Source organism: Haliotis asinina, chromosome 11 (genome assembly GCF_037392515.1).
Source record: "Haliotis asinina isolate JCU_RB_2024 chromosome 11, JCU_Hal_asi_v2, whole genome shotgun sequence".
Taxonomy (NCBI): domain Eukaryota; kingdom Metazoa; phylum Mollusca; class Gastropoda; order Lepetellida; family Haliotidae; genus Haliotis; species Haliotis asinina.
Window position 1 is genome coordinate 43,380,789 of NC_090290.1, and position 23,354 is coordinate 43,404,142.

At 41.8% G+C, this 23,354-nt stretch overlaps 1 protein-coding gene across 1 annotated transcript in view; it reads right to left on the reverse strand.

Moving 5' to 3' along the window:
• Positions 1–23,215, reverse strand: part of LOC137256279 (general transcription factor 3C polypeptide 4-like) — a 28,931-nt gene extending 5,716 nt beyond the window's left edge. The window contains exons 1-16 of the mRNA XM_067794019.1: positions 23,096–23,215; positions 21,313–21,445; positions 20,620–20,737; positions 19,106–19,184; positions 17,326–17,425; positions 16,448–16,568; positions 15,770–15,861; positions 15,008–15,156; positions 13,975–14,098; positions 13,475–13,567; positions 12,119–12,230; positions 11,352–11,397; positions 10,524–10,572; positions 9,652–9,796; positions 2,268–2,325; positions 1,535–1,649 (exon numbers count right to left, since the gene is read on the reverse strand). Coding sequence (XP_067650120.1) covers positions 1,535–1,649; positions 2,268–2,325; positions 9,652–9,796; positions 10,524–10,572; positions 11,352–11,397; positions 12,119–12,230; positions 13,475–13,567; positions 13,975–14,098; positions 15,008–15,156; positions 15,770–15,861; positions 16,448–16,568; positions 17,326–17,425; positions 19,106–19,184; positions 20,620–20,737; positions 21,313–21,445; positions 23,096–23,215 — 1,654 coding nt within the window. The remainder of the gene's footprint in view (positions 1–1,534; positions 1,650–2,267; positions 2,326–9,651; positions 9,797–10,523; positions 10,573–11,351; positions 11,398–12,118; positions 12,231–13,474; positions 13,568–13,974; positions 14,099–15,007; positions 15,157–15,769; positions 15,862–16,447; positions 16,569–17,325; positions 17,426–19,105; positions 19,185–20,619; positions 20,738–21,312; positions 21,446–23,095) is intronic.
• Positions 23,216–23,354: the final 139 nt, after the last annotated feature.

A 23,354-nucleotide genomic window follows, 5' to 3' on the forward strand; every position in this document is an offset into this window, starting at 1 on the left:
TAAGAAGCTCTTATATGGCCCAAAGATGATATAGTACAGGTATCACCCTCAGTAAGAACAGAATACTAGTACCCAACAGAACTCAACTCTATACACAGAAACCTGGGATATCTGGACAAATTTGTTTTTGCGTATATTGTCTGGATAACAGAATATCCAGATATCTGGATTTTTATCACCCAGGCTTCATTGCTGAAACGGTAGCAAGCCTACACTTCTGAGTTAAAATCACTTCCAGAACAGCATGGCCATTTTGATTTGACAATTGCAATTCACTCAGTGTCAGACAGGCTTACTAATCACTGTCTACCCTATACCCTGGGTATACCCTGCTGATTGGTCGTTAATCTGGATTTTTTTAGCAGACCTTGTCTCATATCAAAACATGTGGGACACTAACACTTCACTTCACACTATGAGAGGAAGAAGATCAGATAAGTGAATCAATATCAGTTATAGACAGTCGTTTACAATGCAAAAGGTGAGGTTTCCCGCTATTTGGGGGTCTGGGTATCAGGTGTCTCAGACTCTCACTGTACAGCTGTTGGTGGACATCATGCATTCACGTGAGGTCATTTGGCATGGTACCAGTGGATATATTTTAAGGATTCTGGGACTTAGAGACTAGGGGTCTCATGTAAAAAGTGAAACAGGCTTTCAAGCTACATAAGGAGTCCAGAGAAATGACAAACACTGAACACAACATTCAACCAAAAGTCACATAATATTACACATGAACATAGGTGTATATATACGCTTCAAAAAAAGTGGGGGATCTTCATTTCTTATTATTTACAATTAAAAATATTTAGGAGATTTATGGGAGTCAATCAATGTTGATTGAATGTTTTGAGAGTGCATCACCATTTGCACTTCCTTACAACCATAGTTATTTGGAATACAATCGCTTTTGAAAGATGATGGGTGTATGACATGTAATTTGCATGTATACGATTTTCACTTTAAAACAAGCGACTAGAAACAAACACTATCAAATGTGTGATGCAAGATGAGTGTCAAAATTAATGTTCTAAGTGACTTCTTGACCTTCTTTAAAAAATATCAAAATCAAGGATGGGGCACGTGTATGGGGCTACTGCATTGTGCACGTGCATATCATGCGTTGTGTTTAGGGGAGGTAATAGAGGGAAATGGTGGTGCGTTTATAAGATGTTTGTCCTTGAAACATTTGTTAACGTTTACACTTCCTATCCAAATTGAAAGTTCATTATTCCCTACTTTTTTGAAGAGCATATTAAAAACAAATCTTTACTAGAAAACTGTGAATCATTAGGTTAAGTCAAATGATTACGGGCAGCACTTGAGTTGTTATAAAACTATCAGATAGCAGGTTTCAGTTGTAAACACGTATCTTCTTGGTAATGGTAATGGCAATTTGTATGCATAATGATGCAGGATTTCGTGTCCAGTAATGTCCACATGTATGCAATATTGTATCATAAATATCTTCTGGAAAAAGTTTCTTTTTCCGTGTATCTGGACATCATCATTTTCAAATATTTATTCAACATACCAAGATGTGAGAGTTTTCTATTGCTTTTGTTGACGTCTTCAAATCGTTGTTTAATTAAGCGACCATGAACTTCATTGGTGAACTTTTCAATGTCCTTTGAAATTGGCTCAAAACCCTGAAAAACAAACAGATAGGAATTAAGGTAATACAAGACAATAGGGTGTGATACAGGATGATAGGGTGTGATACAGCTTGAAAGGTTTCATGCAGGATGATAGGGAGTGATACAGGTTGATAGGGTGTGATACAGGATGATAGGGTGTGATGCTTGACAATAGGATGTGATACAGGATGATAAGGTGTGATACAGGTTGATAGGGTGTGATACAGGATGACAAGGTGTGATACAGGACAATAGGATGAGATACAGGTTGATAGGGTGTGATACAGGATGATAGGGTGTGATACAGGATGATAGGGTGTGATACAGGATGATCAGGCGTGATACAAGACAATAGGGTGAAATACAGGATGATAGTCTGTGAAACAGGACAATAGGATGTGATATAGGATTATAAGGCGTGATACAAGACAATAGGGTGAGATTCAGGATGATAGGGTGCAACAGGCGACAAAAGGGTGTGATACAGGATGATAGAGTGTGATACAGGTCGATTGGGTGTGATACAGGATGATAGGGTGTGATATAGGACATGTAGGAGTATGATAGAGGACATGAGATAGGATACAAGACATTAGATCACGATGCAGGACAACTCAGAAAAATACACACCTCTTCTTCCTCATCAACAGAGTTTCTCAGCAGGTTTTCCAAGACCAGAAACAAAAATCTGAAACCAAATCATTATGGTAACATCACTGCTCATCCATCACCAATGTACTTGGTATCGTGATCGGTCATTACAATTCCCATTTATAGCGTGACAATGACGGAAAGTCCATGAGCAGCAGTATGCATGCCAACAACACGATACCCGCTATTGGTGGACACAAACATACAATGAATCAAGGTCTCACGCGTCAACAACAGTAAAAACTCAACGAAAGATTAATTTTAACTCGGGAATCAATAATGCAATAACTGAAACATGAACAAAAGCATAAATATGCTAAGTCATTACTCCAAAACTGCCATCAATGTTCCGCCTGCCTAGTTTACATACTACCTTACAAGATCACGTTACTGGTCATGTGACCACGCTGATTGATTTAGTTTTATGGCACGCCAAAATCGGACAATAGATTACGTAAAATCGGCAACGAATTGCAAAATTCATTTCCAAACAGACACTGGTGGCATTTACATTATTTTCTTTATAGGAGGCTATCAATGCAAAGAAGGCCAGTTACTGACAGTGTAATTATGAGGCTCTAGATAACGAGGATAAGCCTGTATAGTAGCTGGACGGGGAATGATAGGGTGTTACATCTCATATGGTCCTCACCACGATAAATGACACGGGAAATCTACTGCAGCAGGTGTTTTGTTCCCGGCTACACTTAACACTGTTTAAGAGCAATTTAGAAAGGCAAATTCTTTATTATCTCTGCAGTTTGAAATGTTTGACAGCACAGTGTGAGTTTTTGATACAATGGGCATGCCGTACTATCATAACATTGCTAAAAATATTCAGCCAACAAAAGGATAAAAAACTTATTAAAATCTAAATATTTTAGATATTTAAATACTTACCTTACCATAGGTCTTATGCATATTACCTCAAGCTTCGCTAGTAGAGATCAGACAGACGTTGATTCGCCATTCCCTGAATGGCTACCTCGTATAATCTACGGATGTAGTCACGGAAGTGACGTGATCTCCCTACTCGCGGGAAAGCGAGCCATCCCAAAATTCACTTTTACTGGCAGCAGGAAAGAAAGGTCCGATGAGTCCAAAGTGGGGAGGAGCATCCAGCGTTGGGAGGGAGTCACCGCCCTATGGTAAGGTAAGTATTTAAATATCTAAAATATTTAGATTTTAATAAATTTTTAACTTACCTTACCATAGGTCTTATGCATATGGCTTCGACAGAGAGGACGGTGGCGTGGACTCCGGAGGACCTTCACATCTTCAGCAGACCAAGCACATGCACAGGAGACCCGGGAGACCAATGCCAACGTCACAGGGCAAACCTGGAAACAGGACAAAGGATAACCCAAGGGAACTCCAAAGAGAAACCGACGCACCCAGAGGGTGAGGTTAATCTTAAGACCAAAGGTAAGAACAACACAATTACCTAATGGGCGGAAGGCTGGGTGAGTTGCTGTGCAACCACCAACGGGCCAAAAGACTGAAGCCCCTCCATGTCCTCGACAGCCAAGTCCCTCAGGTAGTGTGAGGCAAAAACGGTGGACGACTTCCAAAAACAACCCTCCATAATCCGTGGCACCATACAGTTCCTGTGGAGGGCCATAGTGGACGCCAGGGCTCTAATTTCATGGGGGTTGTTCGCCGTCGGATGGGGGAGTTTCTTGGCATCGTACGCCGCCAGGATAGTCGCACGAAGCCACAGAGCAATAGTGTTTCTATTAACTTCCCCCTTGCACGATGAAGAAAAAGGGATAAACAGTCTCTTTCGGGAATGTCTCTTCAAGGCAGACCTCTGGATGTAATATCTAAGGGCCCTGACTGGACACAGGAACTCCTCCTCCGTATCATGTCGTCCGAGGATGGTCGATAAAGGCGGGATGGAGAACCGTCTATCTGGTTGCCCGGGAAGCTGATTCTTGGCAATGAAGTCCCACAGCAATCCCAAGTGGACTCGACCATGCCTAGCTTGTTCAAAACGCACTTGTGTGACATCCAGGGCATGAATCTCACTAACTCTAGCTGCCGTAGCTAGGGCAAGTAAGAAGACCGTCTTCCTGGACAACAGCTCGAAGGAAGCATCCTCTAGGGGCTCATATGGGGAGCCTCTCAAGTGTTGCAAAACAACATTCAGATCCCAAGCTGGAGGGCGGAACTTGACCTTCTGGTCCTCCAACTTGAACGCCTTCAGCAGGGCAACCAGTTCTGGAACTTTAGAAATCTGACGATCCGTCTTGACCGCCAAGACGGAGTTCAACGCTGACAAGTAGGTACCCAACGTACTCCCTTTGAGATGCTTGGAATTACGTAGAAACATCAAAAAATTCGCCACGAACTGTGGGGAAGCTGTCATGGGATCCTGTGATCTCTGAGCACAAAAGCTTTCAAATGAGCGCCACTTGTCATCATAGAGGGATCTGGTGGATGTCCGATGAGCTCGGGTTATGGCATTCGCCACATGCAAGGAATAGCCTTTCGCCCTTAATGCCTTCTGTAAATGGTCCAGCCGTGCAGATGGAATCTCAGCGGATCTGGATGGAGTTGTTGGCTGTGCGGATGACGAAGGAGGTGTGGCCAATCTGGAAGCTGAACCGGATCTCCGCTGACGAGGCATCGCAGATCGGGGAACCACGGTCTGGCTGGCCACCAGGGCGCGACCAAAAGCAGTCTCAGGTTCTGTGTCTGCTTGATCTTGCCAATCACTTCTGGGAGAAGAACGGGTGGTGGAAAAGCGTACGCGTCTAGACCCTCCCACGACAGAGATAGAGCGTCGACTGCCCAAGCCTGTGGATCCGGTACGGGAGACACGTAAGTTGGTAGCTGATGGTTGAAGCTGGTGGCGAAGAGGTCCACCAAGGGTCTCCCGTGGCGAAGGCAAATCTGACGAAACACGTCTGGATGAAGCATCCATTCCGTCGGTGAAGGTCTGCCTGGGCGCGACAACGCGTCTGCCAGAATGTTCTTGCAGCCGGGTATGTGTCGAACCCTGATTGTGATCCTGTTGCTGTCTAGCAGATCTGCTAACACGAACATCTGGTCTAGAAGTTGCTTGGACCTGGTTGTGCCCTGATTCCGGATAACCCAGACGACTGTGGAGTTGTCCGACGCCACCAGGAGCTTGGTGTTGGACAAAATCGGTAGCCAGCGGCGAACTGCTAGAATGACGGCTTGCAATTCCAGGTTGTTGATGTGCCACAACCTTTCGGCGTCGGACCACAGCCCTGAGGTCGTTCGGCCCGCCAGATGGGCGCCCCACCCTAGTAGAGACGCATCCACGAACAACTCGTGGTCGTGACTGGAGTCTTCCAAACAGACGCCGACGCAGACATTCGATTCTACCATCCACCACCGGAGATACTGATGTAGATGTGGAGGTAGAAGAACCCGTGACTTGAGGTCGTTCATCTGGATGAATGGTGACAGAAACCTCTGTAAGGGCCGTAGCATAAGGCGCCCTCTGAGAGTAAGATCCTGCACCGATGTCAAAAGACCCAACAGAGACTGCCACTCTCTGAGGGTCATGGGTTGAGAGAGACCTCGATCCACAAACGCCAGAATCTTTAGCCATCGATCTGGAGGGACCCTGACAAGATTGTCTTTTGTTAAAAATAATCCCCCGATGAAGGTCAGTTCTTGAGTTGGTTCCAGATGTGACTTGTTGGTGTTGACCATCCAACCCAGTTGATGCAGCAGGCGGGTGGAGAAGTCCAACTGTTTGCGTAGCAGTAGAGGACTGCCGTGGTTGAGAAGGCAGTCGTCTATGTATGGATCGAAGTCCACTCCCCTTAGATGAAGAAACCTGGTAACCAGAAGCGTGATGCGTGTGAAAAGCGTGTAATTCCGCGTGCGACTTGTAAATATCTGGAATCTTGTCGGCGAACAGAAACTTGGAAGTGAAGGGAGCCCGAAGTAATTGGCGCTTAAATTCCTCCTGCCAATTACATGTATCCAGGAAGCCGGAGCGGCGAACCGAAGTTGTCATAGCCAACGCTGCACGTAAGTGACCGAGTAAGTCATGAAGAACTTTGCCCTGCCACTGGAAGATCGTCGTGAGATGATCCACCCTGGAGGCGTTGTCTTCTGATAGGTCTGCTGCAGCCGCTGAAGTAGCTGAGGCTAACGCCGAAATGGGTTTAAGCATACGCTTGAGTTCCGTGTCAATAGCTGCTAATTTGGAGTCCTGCACTTTATAAGCTGAGAGTGAAGAACTTGACAAGCGCTTGAGTGAGTCGTCCTGGGCTGCACCATTATCTGTGAAGTCTAGGCTGTGGATCTTGTAATCCGACTTCCTTGACTTAGACGCCTTGATCGTAGGATTCAGAGACAGCTTGGCAAAATCCTCGTCCAGGAGAGACACTGCCTCCGCCACCATAGGATGAGGTGGAATTAGTAGTTCCGGGGACAAACGGATGGACGCCGGATTATTAGGATCGACTGACGGAGAAGGACAGTCAGGTAGCCTGTCAGCAATCCACTCAAACACTGCCGATAGTGGTAGATAGGTGCCATCATCCTCGCCTACACCTGCCTCTTCTTCATAGTCAGGGCAGAAGTGTTGCTCCTCCAAATCTTCCCAAGAGACTGAAGTCGATTCCCGCCGCTGGGTGGAAGAGGTAGAAGGCGTCCGAGTAGAAGAATCCTTCAGTGAAACTCGCGAGGCCTCTGGTGAACGTGAACGCCGGGTTCTGGAAGAGCGCCGAGGAGATCTGGATCGCGAACGGAAGCGCCGTCGTCTAGGAGAGCGTGAGCATGAGCGCGAGCGCCGGCGCCGACTACGGTGAGGAGAACGGGAGCGCCGATTCCTCGGAGATCTGGACCATGATCTGCGTCTCGAGCGCTCAGCTTCTAAGCGCCGAGCGCGCTCCTCGTCTAGCTGACGTTGTAGCACCTCTTCTCTAGATAGCGTGTGAGAGATCCTGGGGATCCAGTAAGGCGCTGGCGGAGGCACAGGAGCCGGCGTCTGAACAAGCGCTGGCGTAGGTATAGGTGCTGGTATTGGAACCAGTGAAGGTGTCCCCATCAAGGCTGTAGACGCTGACGTGGGCATAGGCGCTGACGTAGGTGTCGGTGCTGGCATAGGCGTAGGCGTTGACGTTGAAATTAGTTCGGGAATCAAGGCAGGCGCTGACATGGGCGCTGGCACAGTAGCTGAGGTCGGCGCTGGCTCTCTAGTAGAAGTGCTGGGCGTCAGGAGAGACCGTAATAGCCTCTGAACTTCTGGGTGCGCTAAGGCGTCCGGACAGGATAAGTCAACAAAGGCGTCCGAGCGAAGTGGCTCCGGAGACGATCGAACCGGCGTCGTAGATGAGCGCTCCAAACCAGACGTCGGCGTTGGTGCTGTAAAGGTAGGCAGCTCCGGGTCGTCCTGTAAAGAACCTAAAGAAGAAGCTGGGGAAGACATTCTCCTCTTCCGCTGAGTAAACCTCTTTCTACGGACAGCTAAAAAGGTCTTGAAATCCGCCACTGAAAGACTAGTACAATGCTGACAGCGGCTGTCAAGGGAACAGGTCTGCGATGCACAATCCGGACACCAGGGGTGGGGATCCTTGGCTGACTTCTGCCCCTTGCAGACAGTACAAAACTGCCGAGTCATACACAGTTAACTGCAACAGATAAAAACATACCCGAAGCGTGAAATAAAACAATAACGCTAGAGGTAGAAACGAAAAACACCCCTACATAAAAAATGCAGCAAAAGCGCACCCCCAACCTAAAGTGGGTACGCCTGTAAGCTCGCGACAGCGACGGCTAGCAACCAACATGGCTACCTGTGAAACATGCCACGTGGGACAAAAAACACATGAAAAACGGCAAAAATCGGGAGGAAATACCATACAAAATAGCAGAACAGATGGAGGAAGTATTCCTGACGGAATAAAGAACCTCCAAGGCCGCCATGACACCTCACAAACAACGCAGGAAAACCCACATCGAAGTGAGAAAAAAAAAGAAACATTTACAACACGAGGTAGCAAGGTAAGTGAAGTTAAATTCAATTTAACTAACCACACACCTAGGGAAACAAGACATACCTACCTGTTGAACGACAACTTTATTCAACACAATAGAAAACTCCGAGCGAAACAAACACGTCTGATCAGACGAACGCTAGAAGTAAAAGTGAATTTTGGGATGGCTCGCTTTCCCGCGAGTAGGGAGATCACGTCACTTCCGTGACTACATCCGTAGATTATACGAGGTAGCCATTCAGGGAATGGCGAATCAACGTCTGTCTGATCTCTACTAGCGAAGCTTGAGGTAATATGCATAAGACCTATGGTAAGGTAAGTTAAAAATATATGACGTCATGTCCAGTGAAACTTTGAGATTGCTTCGACAGCAGTGACGGATTAATGATAGAAAATGTGTGACATGTATGTAAATATAACAGTTTATGAAATAAACTTCATCTTCATCAAAAGATTGTATATATTTTTCGTTCACAAAATATTTTATCTCTATCCGATCGAAAACCCATTACGCCAGGATACATCATTCTACCTTCCACGATGGCATATGACCACAGGAAGGAAACAAAGCCATGCATCCATACTGCTCATTGTTTCTGAAATGTTTTGTAAATTTATTGAAGACGTTTCCATTGAAACAAACAGTGGACAGTTAGCTATACTCAGTCCTTAAAAAGCACTTGGAAGACTAGTCTGTAGGACTAATGTTCAGCTTAGTTTGCTTATTCTCAGTTTGCAGCTAGTCCTGCCTCACCAATTTGTCATGAACTTCAATCATGGAGAGCTACTAAGTCATAAAAAAATCAGACAAATATTAACCTTCAAATACTGCATGTCATGCTACTTGTCATGGTCGACTCTCTTCATGACTTCAGATGAACTGGGCCAGATATTGTCTCAAGCAACCCATGATTGTCATAAGATACGACTAACGGGACTATGACTTGCTGACTTGGTTGACACATGTCATCGTATCCCAACTGCATAGATATTCATGCTGTTGGTGACAGGATTGTCTGGTACAGAAACTGGTTTTTACAGACCACCTCCATACAGCTAGAATACTGCTCAGTATGGCGTTAAACAATAAAGAAAGAAATGAGGGTAAACAACAAAAAACTAAGAGTCACCAGAAGATGACATATCCCCACAGCCCCCACATATTTGAAAGGACTAATCATCTGACAGTAACTTGATGTTTTTTCTGTCACCCCAAAAATGAGGGTTAATAACAAAGAAATAAATGAGGGTAAACAACAAGGGAAGAAATGAACCAATCATCAGCTAGGGAACATTTAGAAGTCTTGGGCTAGCCTAATTTATCAAAACATAATAAACGCACTGGGATTTGTTCCTTAAGTCTTGAGAATCCCTCTCACCTGTAGATCTTGAGTGCCTTCAAGGGCTGAGTGTTGAGATCCGTGATGTTGAGGCGATGTTCCTTTAGGAGGTCCAAAGGGTCGACCTCACAACATATGCTCTGTCTATAGGCTTCAAACACGTCTCCAGCCTTACACAGGGACCCTGCAACATAATAAACATTGCGACTGGGACCAAGGGCTGGGACAAATTACCAAAATACTTCTGGCCAGGTAAATAATTTTCACTACCCAGATCCTCAAAAAAAGCCTCCTACTTTCATGTTTAACTGATGGTCTGACTAAGTAAATTCATAGAACCAAAACAATGAACTAGATTTTCAGTTTTCACATAAAACGCTCATTCGGTTAAACTTTTGCGTTACATGGCTTATAATTAGTACTAGTTACACTTGGTTTTCTGAGTGAAATATGACCAAAACATGACTTTAACAGCTACAATCACCATGACTGTCATGAAAGTAAAGAAATTAACTCGAACTACAGCAGTAATAGCTACCCACGTCAGTTTGGCAAGTCTGCCTCACGTACCTGTGTTGAAAAGTGCCCAAGTTGGATCAGTCCAGGTGACTATGGAGTATTGTTTACCTCCTTGTCTTAATTTCAGCAAAATCATGAGGGACAACACAAAAGAGCTCTACTTCACATATTTAATCCCAAGAGGAAAAGTACATGTGTCTTTGGCATGACAACTGAATGCTATATCCATTATACTATCATTTCCCTCACGACTGTCCTAAATAAGGGCCACCGATGAAGGAAACAAATATCTGGTGTGTGGTGCTTGCTGGTGCAATCCTGGGAATCATCAGGGCTGCACTTAGAATTGCATTGTGGGAGTAGTTGAGCGATGAGGCATATCGACACCATACCTGCATATTCATGGATGACTTCCTTCTCTTCCACATGAATGACTTGAAGCTGAAGGAAGAAAGTAATTGAATAAAGCCTCAATGTCTGCACATGTGAAAGGCATGATGGAGCTATGGCTGTTTACAACTAAACCCATCAATATTCCAACAATAAGATCAGAACCTGACAATCCAGTGACTGGTATTATCAGAAACCTTCCATAAACACTATGATGCTGCAACAACTGAGCCTGACCACCCAATCCACTAAATCACCCCTTCAAACAGAGAGAGGGAGGAGAGAGGGAGAGGGAGAAGAGAAAGGGATAGAGAGAGAGGAGAGGGAGGAGAGAGAGAGAGGACAGAGAAAGGAGGGGGAGGATAGAAAGGGAGGAAGAGAGGACAGAGAGAGGTAGGAGAGGGAGAGGGCACAGAGAGAGAGAGAGAGGGAGAGAGGAGAGAAAGGGACAGAGGACAGACAGGGAGGAGAGAGAAGACAGAGGGGGAGAGAGAGAGAGAGAGAGAGAGAGAGAGAGAGAACACGATAAGTCTATGCCCCCTTTAGCAATATTCCAGCAAATCATGGTACACCAAAAATGGGCTTCACACATTGTACCAGTGTGAGGAATCGAACCCTGGTCTTCAGTATGACATATGACACTTCAACCACTGGGTTACCCCTACCAATATAGAAAATCAGTTTTCCTGAAACTGAATATGTGTCTAATTTGACTGCACTGTACAACCCTGTCAGTTAATAAACTCAGTGCACTGCACTAGCTACCACGTCTGTTCATTATCTGACAATGGCCTTGGGACGGTCCTCTAACAGTTGCAGACTCAGCTCACCTTCACTGGTTCTCTCATTTCTAAGTGGCAGAATCTAGATGATGGTCTGAAATCACAACAAAAAGAATTAGGGTACTTTATGACCATGGCAGAATTTCTGTTGTTGACTCACCAGAGATATGTAAAATGGCACATGATTGGATGAGTGTAATGATTAGATCTCTGTGACTACTGGCTACTGGCTACTTCTGTCAGTGTTTTATTTATTGACAAAGATATATCAATCTTGACAGAAATACAAAATCTAACAGTTCAGTAGATGACACCATTTGGGATCCTTGAAATCAGTAATTGGGGTTCCTCAAGAAACCTTGTTTTGTAGGTAAGTTTACTTTTAAGATATATGACATGATATGACATCGTTAGTGACTGGGACACGATGACATCTGTCAGCCAAGTCAGTGGGTATGACTATCTGATTCTGTAAATTGCCCCTCACGACAAGAAAGGGTGATATGACATGACATGGACATGATATGTCAAGAAGATATGGGATATGATATGATATGATATGATATGAGACGAGACGAGATATGACATGACATGACATGACATGACATGACATGACATGACATGACATGACATGTGATACGATGGTGTGTGGTCTGGAGTGACATGACAAGATGCGAAAAGAAATGACTCTTCAGGTTTTACATTGTCTGCCATGCTTAGTACTTGTTTCTTTATTTCATGATAAAACATCACACGATTCACGGTAAAGAAATACAACATGACCTTGTGGCTGGGAGCAAGACCTGATGACTCACGTGAAGACTGCTGCACAAAATGAGCCATTTGGAGACAAGGATGTGCCGTGGCAGCTCCACGAGTACTTGTCGTCTTTAGGAAATGGCAGCAAGCTGGTGTCAATCACAATTTCTGTAATTATAGTGAGAATGAATTGCTTTCAACATCAAAACCAGATATTAATACACAATGTCATTAAGAAAGTCATAAAATTCGTCATCAGTACTTTACTGAGCAAGTGTAATCCCAAATATAGCATCAGAAAATTTCACACATGGTACTAAACCCACAGATTCAGCTTGACAAGCAAACACTTTAACCAGTGGGCTCCATAACTGAGCTATAGCACAGCTGCTTGAACTAGTCTTGTCTAATAAGCATTTCATAGTACCAGTCCACTGAGATAATACCATGCAATTGATGGTATTTTGAAATTTATGAATATTGATGGTATGATGAAATTTATATCTCATACTTACACTGATTCATACTTTCTTGCTTACCTCCCTTTTCTTTCAAGGTACAGTGGAAACCATTCCTATTGTTCCCTAATGAACACATTAACAATAGCTCACCCAAAATGGGCCTCTCCCCTTCCTGTGCCAGCATCCAATCTGACCACAGGCTGCCTGTTACTCTTGCTATTTTAGCGCCAAGCAAAATAGTGGTGAGTGGGGAAAATTGGGAAAATTGGGAAAATTGGGTGTGTCTTAGACCAGGAGTCAGGATAAGTATTAAAATATTTATTTTATCATGGACATTACACATTTCTCCTTATCCTAACGCATATGTTATTGCTTGAATCCAGTGGATAGGTGGTTGGTCAGCCATCTGTTTGGATTCTGATACTGTTCAGTCCACCACTTGGGAACTCTTCAGTCTTCTGACACTGAGGCTATACAGAGGAGAACCATCTCTCCATTTTCACCCTTCCTGACAGTTGGGTGGATGCCTATTGTCCATTATATTTTTCAGCCTCTATAACTTATCATTTAATGGCCCTGATGAATTTTAACTAGCCAGGGACCACAGAACCAACAAAAATATCACACACTAGATGGAGTACTAGGCACCTACTTACACCAGTGTATGAAATAAGACAAAACACCAGCCAGACAGGGCTGGTAACTTCAAATTGTTACCAGTCCAAAATAGATGTAATCAGACCAGATACAATGAATTTACCCAGATGAATGGAACATTCATATTTTTCCTGTCCATCAGACTGACTAGCTGTAAATGTAAGCCAACCATGTGGTCAGAGAGGCTTTATTTCATTCACTGCTTACACACAGAGACAGTCATACCGAACTGAGCACCTATCCCGTCTCTGGATCATACGTCATACAGTGTTACGTTGCACTAAAGCAGCCTACCTGCACTTTTGTTCCTCATCTCAGTGACAATGACCTTCTGTACTACTCCGTCTGCAGAGCCGAGGACTGTGATACTGTCATGACTGGATAAACCTACAAAACAGCCAACATTGACAAATTCCCTCCAACTGCAATCACAACAGAAAATTAATATTCACGCTAGCTCAACCAGTACTACAGATAACTGTTTGGCCTCTGAGTTATATACACAGCTGTGTTCATCTTTTTTTGGGTGGTTATTTATTATAGCTCCAATAATCTTCATGCTAAAATTGTTTTGCTGCATGGGACAAGGAAAGTTAAGTGGTTGATATATAATGGAAGCTGTCAAAACCGGCATCTGTCCATTCCAGCAAGCTGTCAACACCAGCATAAAATCTCCCATTTGTGACTTGTACATTTATCATTAGCTCTACAATCCGGCATGTTGTCTAAACTGAACATTTCTTCAGTCCTGATGAGTGACGGTTTAGACAGCTTCTACTATATGTGCAACCTACCAGTGCCTGCCATCCAGTGACTTCCTGTTGCTGTGGCCTTCTGGGAGAAAGTCAGTTTGTTGTCTACTTTAACGCTATGAGTCAGTAAGTATTGTTCCTTGCTTGATATTAGCAGAAAGCCATCCTGCAAAATAAGTGAGTGAGTGAGTGAGTCTAGTTTTACGCCACACGCAGCAATACTCCAGCTATATGAAAGTGGTCTTTAATAAAAACAAGTTGGATCAGTTTCAGTCTCATTTAATAACTGGCAAGAAACTTGAATCCAGATCAAGTAAACAGTTAAAACATAAACAAATTGCTATTTCAGGCATGTTTGCTTAAGAGGTAACAGAGATGGAGAACTCTAAAATCAAAGTGAACGTATCTCATACTTCCTGTATTGTGAGCTGGGCATTTATCAACGGAAGTCAAATACTTAACTATTGATAGTCACAAATTCAGTTGATGCAACGACAGTTTTCCACTTCTACCATCAATAAATTGCTACTGGAGACTTAACAATGGCAATTCATCAATAGCTTGACATTTTGTTATGGCACTACATTCCAGTGACCCTCACCTTCTGGGAAGGCTTCAAATTTTCAAAATTTTCATCTACTTAAAAGAACATCTTGAGCTATTGAAGCATTTATTAATGTCTTCAGAGAATGTGAATTCATCTGTGAATCTTAACTGACAGAAAATACTGTTAGCAATATGTTGGTGCCCAAGTATTCATAACAAAGGTCTCTAATTCATTTAGTTTTAGAACACATAGTTTTAACATTATTTACTCTCTTTTGTGTGAGTAGAGAGACAAGACTGAAAATTTAATTATCATATCAAACGAAAGGAAGGTAACAATCACAGTTTTGTTTCCCGAGTGAGTGAATACTTTTTTATACTGCTTTAAGCAATATTCCAGCAATATCATGACAGGAGACACCAAAAACGGGGATCCAAACCTGGGGCTTGGGTTTAATGAGTGAACGCTTTAACCACTTGGCTATTCCACTGATCATGCTTCTTTAGAGAGTACCAGTTCAGTACTCACTTTCAGTTTCTTCCAGCACATGCAAGAAACTCGAAGATCATCTGTCTCTCCGAAGAGGCATGCTGGTCTGACCGACATCTCCTTCCCACCAGTGACAGTCACGTCCATTAGGTGAATCACTCCACTGTTGTAACCAACAGCTAAAACAGCTAAAACACAAATTCATATTCCTGATTTATTTTATTATTGTCCCAGAGATGCCAACCTCTATGATTTTATAATAGTCGCTACAAATTTTAACTTCAAACTACGCCAATACGGTTCCACTAGAAATCCTATGAAATTTGAAAAAATGCATTAAAATATATATACACAAATATATAGACAAAAACATATATTTTCAACGATGAAATACACTTTCGGACTTCACGTACCTTCCATTCATCAATATTTGAACTGGAATGATTGCAAGTAACAAACGTAATTTTAGCAAAGCTGATTTCAATACCTTTGCGATTTGACACATTTAGTTCCTGTGGAAATAATTTAACCACATTACTGTAATATCATTCATCTTTTTCTCAGAATCCATCATGATTTTGTTTATTTGGCTGACTACGAATTTTATGGTCAAACTACTAATTTTGAACATTGAAACTACTATTTGCAACACTTTAGGGATGGCATCTCTGTTGCCCATGGGAGATATTGTCACAATGAATTGATTCACAATACTTATCACAACAGCAGTAATTAGTGATGCTGTGACATCTCTCTATCTTGTTACCTGAATGAGTATAGTGTAACCATGGTAGCCATTACCTCGTTTGTCCTGTCCCAGTTGCCGGCACCAGGACACAGACGTGGGGATGCTTGTGTGAAGGGAGAGAACTCTCACAACATTACAGTCTTCACTGAAACAAAATGGAGCTTTCACTTAGAGAGGATTAAGAAAGGATTAAGTATGTAAATTGGAGAGTTACACTTGTCACTTGTATTATTAATTAATTGTTGTGTCAGTCGCTCACCATGGCAAGATGGCTAGACCAGTTAGGCGGGCTTGACTGGATTTAAATATCGAAAAGAAAATTCAGCTGATAAAAAGATTTTGATGAAATTCCACTGAGTACTCAAAAAGTGCTTGCACATGTACCAAATTGTCAAGTTGTTAGACAACAGATACTTTGTTTGAGAAGCGAAGAAAGGTTACAGCAACATGCTGACAATCAACATGCTGACAATCAACATGCTGTTCAGGCATATTTTATGGCACATGGATAATCATTTTCAGTTTGAAAAGGGAAATTCCTCTAAACTGGCATGCCCTTTTTTCGGGCATTTTTAGCCAATCCCAACAAAAGCCAGTTTAGCTTAAATGTGATTTTATATTCTATTTATTGTAATATGGTCCTATTGAACAACGATTCAGGTAAAACTGCAACAGACATATCTGTTCTTATCTTTCACAAGATACTGAAATGTGAAGACTGGAAATCTTACGGTTGTACACAGGGCAGGCGAATCTTCCATAACACAACATCTCCGTTCTTCATGCAGACAGCCAGTACTGAGAACTGGCCTTCACCTTGGCTACCTTGGTAGCAGTCAGACCAAGAAAGTTCTGGACACAAAAACAGACGTCATGAAGTAACTTGCAGTCAAAAAGTGATATTACATACAGTAAGTTCATTGATTTCATCTCATGTGAGATCCTGGTTAAAACTGGTCCTTGGCAACCCAAGCTTGTCATATCAGGCGATACGGGATAGGGTGGTCAGGCCTGCTGACTTGGTTAATATATTATTGTTTCCTCAAAGCACAGATCGATGCTCATGCTGTTGATTACTGCATTGTCTGGTCACGATGGCAGCCATAAGCTGGAATATTGCTGAGTGAGGTGTAAAACTCAACTCATGCACTCACTTTGCAGGACATATTTACTATAATTCAACTGCATGATAAATTAAATAACGTTTGATGGTCCTAAACTTGTAATAGTCACTAAAATAAAATTATATACAGGTTAAATAACAACAATTCTACATGGAGTTCACGATGGGGTGAGTTTAAGGAGCATCAGCCGAGAAGGTGATTTGAGAAATTATTTATTACATACAAAATGCTGGGGTCTGCTGCACAGAACTCGATGGATTTCAAGGGAGGAAGCCAAAAAACTGTGCTCTCTAGGACAAAGGAGGTGGGGTAGCCTCGTGGTTAAAGCATTCACTTGTCATACCGAAGATCTGGGTTCAATTCCCCATATGGGTACAATGTGCAAAACCAATTTCTAGTCTCCTCTGCAGTGATTTTACTGGAATATTGCTAAAAACAGCATAAAAACAATTTCGCTCACTCTCAAAGACACACATTCCACCTACCCATTGCTGCCAACTTGTATGTCTGTTCCCGGAGTGCACTGAAGGTGAGATCACCAGGAAGAGGATTGTTAGCGGCATAGATTTGAGACAGATCTGCCACCTGTAACCATGGTAATGTGGTAATGACAAATATTGTCCTTGTAGTTTGGTAGAATGTCAGTTTTACCGGAGGTCACAGCGAACTATTGATTGAGTGTTTTTTACTCTGCCATTAATCCAACTGCAGTAACAAGGTGTGGTATGGTGTGGTATTAGTTTCACCTGCCTAGGGGCGTTGGGTAACCCAGTGGTTCAACTGTTTGCCTGTCATGACGAAACACAGGTTCAAGTACCCAGATTGTTCCAGTCTGTGAAGCCCAGTTTGGGTAACCAGAATGTTGGTGGAATACTACTAAAAGCAGCGTAACGCTAAACCCACTCACTCATCCATCCAACTAGGAACAGAATACCAATCACCAACAAGACAAGCAAATATATACCATATCACATCTCAGACCAACATAACCATGCATGGTAGCTATGGTAACAACTGATATTCCACCTTCTATATTAAACACGATAGAAGGCTCAGAAAACCAATGTTTACTAAAGCTGAAAACAAAATAAAATTGTGGTTGGACATGGAATGGTGGAAGACAGATTTTGTTCAGTTGTTCATGAAAATAATCATTGTCATGAAATCTTTATTTGTGAAATAGAAGAGGAGCTCTCATTGGTCAGGATAGTCTGGTGAATCCCTCAACCTGGAACTAGACCAATGGTTGGTATGAAAGAGCTGCTATACCACAAAAGTTATTCATAGTGGTTAGATAATGTTTATACCAACATCAGAGAATGCTCTTCATTTACTTAGTGTCCAAAGAACAAGAACAACACTTGAAGGTGACAGGAGTTTTGCCAAAGCAGACCTGCACTCTGGAATAAACCCAACCTAATAATATTCAGCAAATCAATGATTGCAAGATATTTCAAAATGAACTGAAAACCCTCTTGCTCAAACGAGCATATGACCTGTGCCTTTGAAAAAAGTTTGGATTTGGGTGCAATACAAATATGAACAATATTATTGTTATTTTATGTTCTGTATTTGGAGTTCCAAATAAGATTAGCTCATGTGGGTACGGTACCCACTGTATTTTTTTGGAGTGGATATTATGATGTTGAGTGGGTATTTCATTTACCTGGTGCTTTCAAACATGTGGGTATTTCAGAGAGTTTACCCACCTAATGACATATGTCATTGAGTATGTTTACTAAGCAGATATGTACTGCCTTATGTCATACGTAAGAAAAACAACTTAATTTAATGGAAATGACTTCACAAAAAGTGACTTCATGTTGAGTGGGTATTTCATTTTCCACTACCCAGTGCTTTCAAATATGTGAGTACTTTCAGAGATTTTACTCACCAAAGGATATGTCATTGAGTAAGTTTACTAAGCAGGTATGTATTGCCTTATGTCATACCTAAGAAAAATACAACTTAAATGTAATGGAAATGACTTCATAAAAAGTTACTCATCCTGTACTGAGAGTACCACACTAATACTGTAGTAACAGCACAGTGTCTTGTTCATCATGCGATTTCTAGCAATATATTTCGCATGCATGTTTAAAACTTTTTGGTTATCTAACATTTTAAATGTGTAACTGGCATGCAACAATCATTTTTCAATGCATAATTAGAAATTTTCTTAGCGTATTGTACCCGGATATGCAGTTTATCTGGGCCTCTGATTCAAAATCATGAAATGCTAAGATTGTAAGATATGTAACTCACCGTTGTCCACATCTTCTTGGTGCTACCTGTGGTGTGGATACACACCTGGTGGTCATGTGACACACTTGCCAACACACACCTGTAAGAAAACAATCCAGTTTAATACTTTCACTATCATCAGTTAGTGAGAATCAAAATGATGGTGAGATGAAGCAAAGCCCATCTAACATTCCCTTGTTTCTATATTCCCAAGCAGAAGGTGCATACTTGGTTGTGATGAAAGTGCGAAACAAGGGCAAAATTCTCATCTTATAACTAAAGCTGACAACTTGCTTACAAGAAAATATATTTTCAATAACTAGTTACTCTTAGAGGCAAGGCACTCCATACTAAAGTGAGAACAATATCGACAAATAATGATTGATGAGAGATTCATCTAAATGTGCATCACATGTCATTAAAAAGAGTTTTACTTTCACTTACGAAAGTCTAGGGTTGCTGAATACCATATTTAGAAGTTATTGAATCAGACATAAGGATGAATAAAGATGTTCGTCAATAAAGTTTGTCCCTGTACCATGTCTGACATGTGTGAGATGTACATACTTCTTTTAGATGAATTGAATTTTTGAATTTCTCAGATTTATGTGGCCTTTTAGACGTACTAGTATCTTCTTCCTACTAGTTATCTATATCAGTTCATGGATTATGATATCTTCCTTATCATGAGAGTTGTGTCACTTTCATGTATGAGTATATTTCTTACAAGTACAGGGTCTTATTTACTCATGCTAGTCTGTTCAAGATGTACACATGGACTCTAAACCAACAGCTCTCCAGAGTGAAGGTTATCAACAAGACAACATGATAAAAGGTGAGATTTCAACGCCTCTGTGGAACCATTAGTTGTACTACAACAAGTGTTCCACACTGGCGAATGCCGGAGATGTCTTCGGTGGTGAGGTCTGAGGTAATGATTGGAAAACACCAAATCGGACTTCAAAAACTGCTTGTAATTGAGCAGTTTCCATGCAGACTGAATGTAGACGCCAGAGCTCTCTTCATGTGGGTTTGGAGGCTCATGGAGGTTCCAGTCCTGCTGCTTTGTAGGCTCTCAGTTTAACGGCACTCACCCAAAATGACATTGTTGTTCTTGTGACCTCTGTAGATGTCTCTGCAGACAAGGGGGTGAATAGGTGCTTGAATTTTCTTCATCATTAGATCACCAACAATCTATGTTGAGAGCGAGGTGACATCGTTGTGAAGCTTCCACTGTACAGCTAAATTTGGACAAAGGGATCGAAATACAAAAGGACACAGTGCTGTATAGGGACTCCCATGCCCCCCCTGACCATCCACTTGAGCAGTGAAGGGGAGAGTGACAAGCATGGCTGGTCAGATTACTGTTTGCACAGGAGAGGGGAGGCAACTCTTGTGCAAGTGTACTCTTAAGTCTTCTTCGTGGAAGTACAAAGGATTCTAATGTTCCACTATCATTTGCATAGGAGATAAGCATAATAAGTTCGAGTCTGGATAAGAAAAATAAGAAAAATTCCTGTAGGGGTCAACATTACCTGCCCACTGTATCCCCTCTTGTGGGTGACCAGGCCACCACCTTGTACCCCTTGCTGGACGTCTGACATCCTGTTCTTGGACACAGCGTCCGGTCAAACATCAGCTGATGAATCTGCTCTGTCAAAAGACATCACAGAGTAACATGAAGGTCTGTCAGATTAGTAATTGCGTTAGATGGCTCTACATAGATTGAAGTGTTATGTAATGGAAACCATATTGCGAGTCTGAAATCTGAGACTGTCAGGTATATTATTTCGATCAGACAAGATGCCAACGTTCAGAAACATGTAAAAAGCTAATGTAAATAAAAATTTACAAGAGGGTAATACATGTACAACTTTCCTAATTCAAGTGACTGAGTGAGTTAATATTTAACGTCACATCGGCAATATCTCATTCATATCGTAACAATCCTAATTCAAGAGGTCTGAATCAGTAGAGACTTGAAATTCACTTCTAATAATGTCACTAAGCATGATAAAGAGATAGAAGCTTCAATCGATAGTTTCATATAATCATATATCTCATCATTTGAGATGGAAAAATCAACCATTTGTGAAAGTAGCAACTGCTAGAATATGTAAGACAGACATGTTTCTGGTAAACCACCAATCTGTCAAATATTTAAAAAACTGATATTTTTGTCTGTACTATATATATTGATATTATTGTGACAGGCAAATATCTCTAACCTGTTTCCAAAGATGTAGAAAACGCCTCAAAATCAAAAGGCACAAAGTTGACAGCATCTTCTTTAGAAGGAGGAATGTTGGAGTGCAGGAAATGGCAAGCTGCATCTACATGTGACGGCTTGACAGAAAGTTCCTGGCAAGAAAACTGTACAAATCAACATTCTCCTTCACATCAAACACTCCTATCGCTATTAATTTTGGGAACAGGTCAAAATGGCCACATGAAAAAATGGCCACACAGACCCTAATCAAAATGGCCACATTCCTCAGTCAAAATGGCTGTATCCAAAAGTGAAAATGGCAATAGAAAAAGTAAAAATGGCCATACATTATTTTTGTTTCATATTAAGGAGCATTGTTCTTGAAATGATTTCTCAATTGATACTTTCAGTTTGTTACTTATATAACATTTTGAGATTTTTTTTTATCCTGTACATCGAGATGTTTTCTTATTTAATATGTTTTCTTGAGTAATACAAACAGATGCTTGCATTTATGAATAAAATCAGCAGCCAGGAAAATTAATTTGCACCAGATAAAAACATCAATGTTTATCTCTGTGTTTATTGTAACTGTTCTTATACGTTTCTATGGCAAACGGAAACGAGTTAGGCCGCTCCACGGCTGAAAAGCTGACCAACAGGGTTGTAGGTGATAACCCAGTACAAAAGTGCATGTACATGAAGAAAGAACCTACAAATACACATATCATCACCTGAAAACAACACTGTTCCATGTCCACTTTTTTTTTTTTTTTTGACTGTCATACTAAAGATAAGGTGTTATTCTATCTTCTGATAGATAATAACAAAATCAGATTTCAGTGTTTGGAATCCACTAACTTCAAATTAGTTTTAAGTGAGTTAGAACACTCTGGTTTTCAGGTGACGATTCGTCTTATTTGTTGAAAATATGATTTGTTGATGTGTAATTTGTCATTTGTACACCTTGATATAAAATAATACAACATGAGAAAATGTCATGAGCATTAAGATATCAAATAAACCCCCAATGTATGGCCATTTTGACCTGTTGGTATGGTCATTCTGACTAGGGGTAAAAGGAAAAGCTCTGTGTAATCATAATAGACAAGGGCTGTGAAGAGCTAACACACGACAGCGTGACATTATGGCATTCTTGGCTATTGTAAGGCTAATAATCTGCAGTAATGCCTAGAAATGTTAAACTTGTTGGCCAGTTTCCAAGTTCTCATGGATGATCATCAAAAGTGAGTGAGTGAGTGAGTTTAGTTTTACGCCGCACTCAGCAATATTCCAGCTATATGGCGGCGGTCTGAAAATAATTGGGTAAGATTTCTGCCCGTAACCCCCGTTTTATTTTATCATTCTATAATTAACAAATGTTGATTTATTTTTAAAAATCCTTAACACTAACCACTATCCTAACCCTAAACAACATCCTTAGTCAGTATAACCCGAAAAAATCCTAATATATATAGGATACATTTCAAGCGGAGTTACAACTCTTGCGAATAATCGAGACCAGACACTCCTGTGATCAACAGCATGAGCATCGATCTGTGCTACTGGGAATCGATGACATGAGTCAACCATGTCAGCCAGCCTCACCACCCGATCCAGTTAGTCACCTCTTACGACAAGCAGAGGCGCCCTTTATGGCAAGTATGGGTTGCTGATTGTCTATTCTACCCCGGACCTTCACGAGTCTGATCAAAAAGTCGTCTGTTGTTGCACTGGCGTATTGAAGTGTGACAGATATTCATATCTCTTAAACTTAAAAACATCACTTCCGAAATGATTACCAATATAAACAATCCACCATCTGTGGCAATTGCTATTCTGTTATCGTCTGACCACGATACTGCGTTGCAGGCAGTAACGTTTGAAGGAAACGTAGCTACAAAGCTTCCCGCTGCCGCCATGTTGAAACAAAATCGACGGTTTTGAGAGAAAAGAAATGTGATTGGTCAAACCTTGATCAGGGATCCAATAAAACTTTCGAATGCGTTTCAAGTTCGTCGTGTTTCTCTTGTTCCGTTTTATTGGATACTCTGCCCGGCA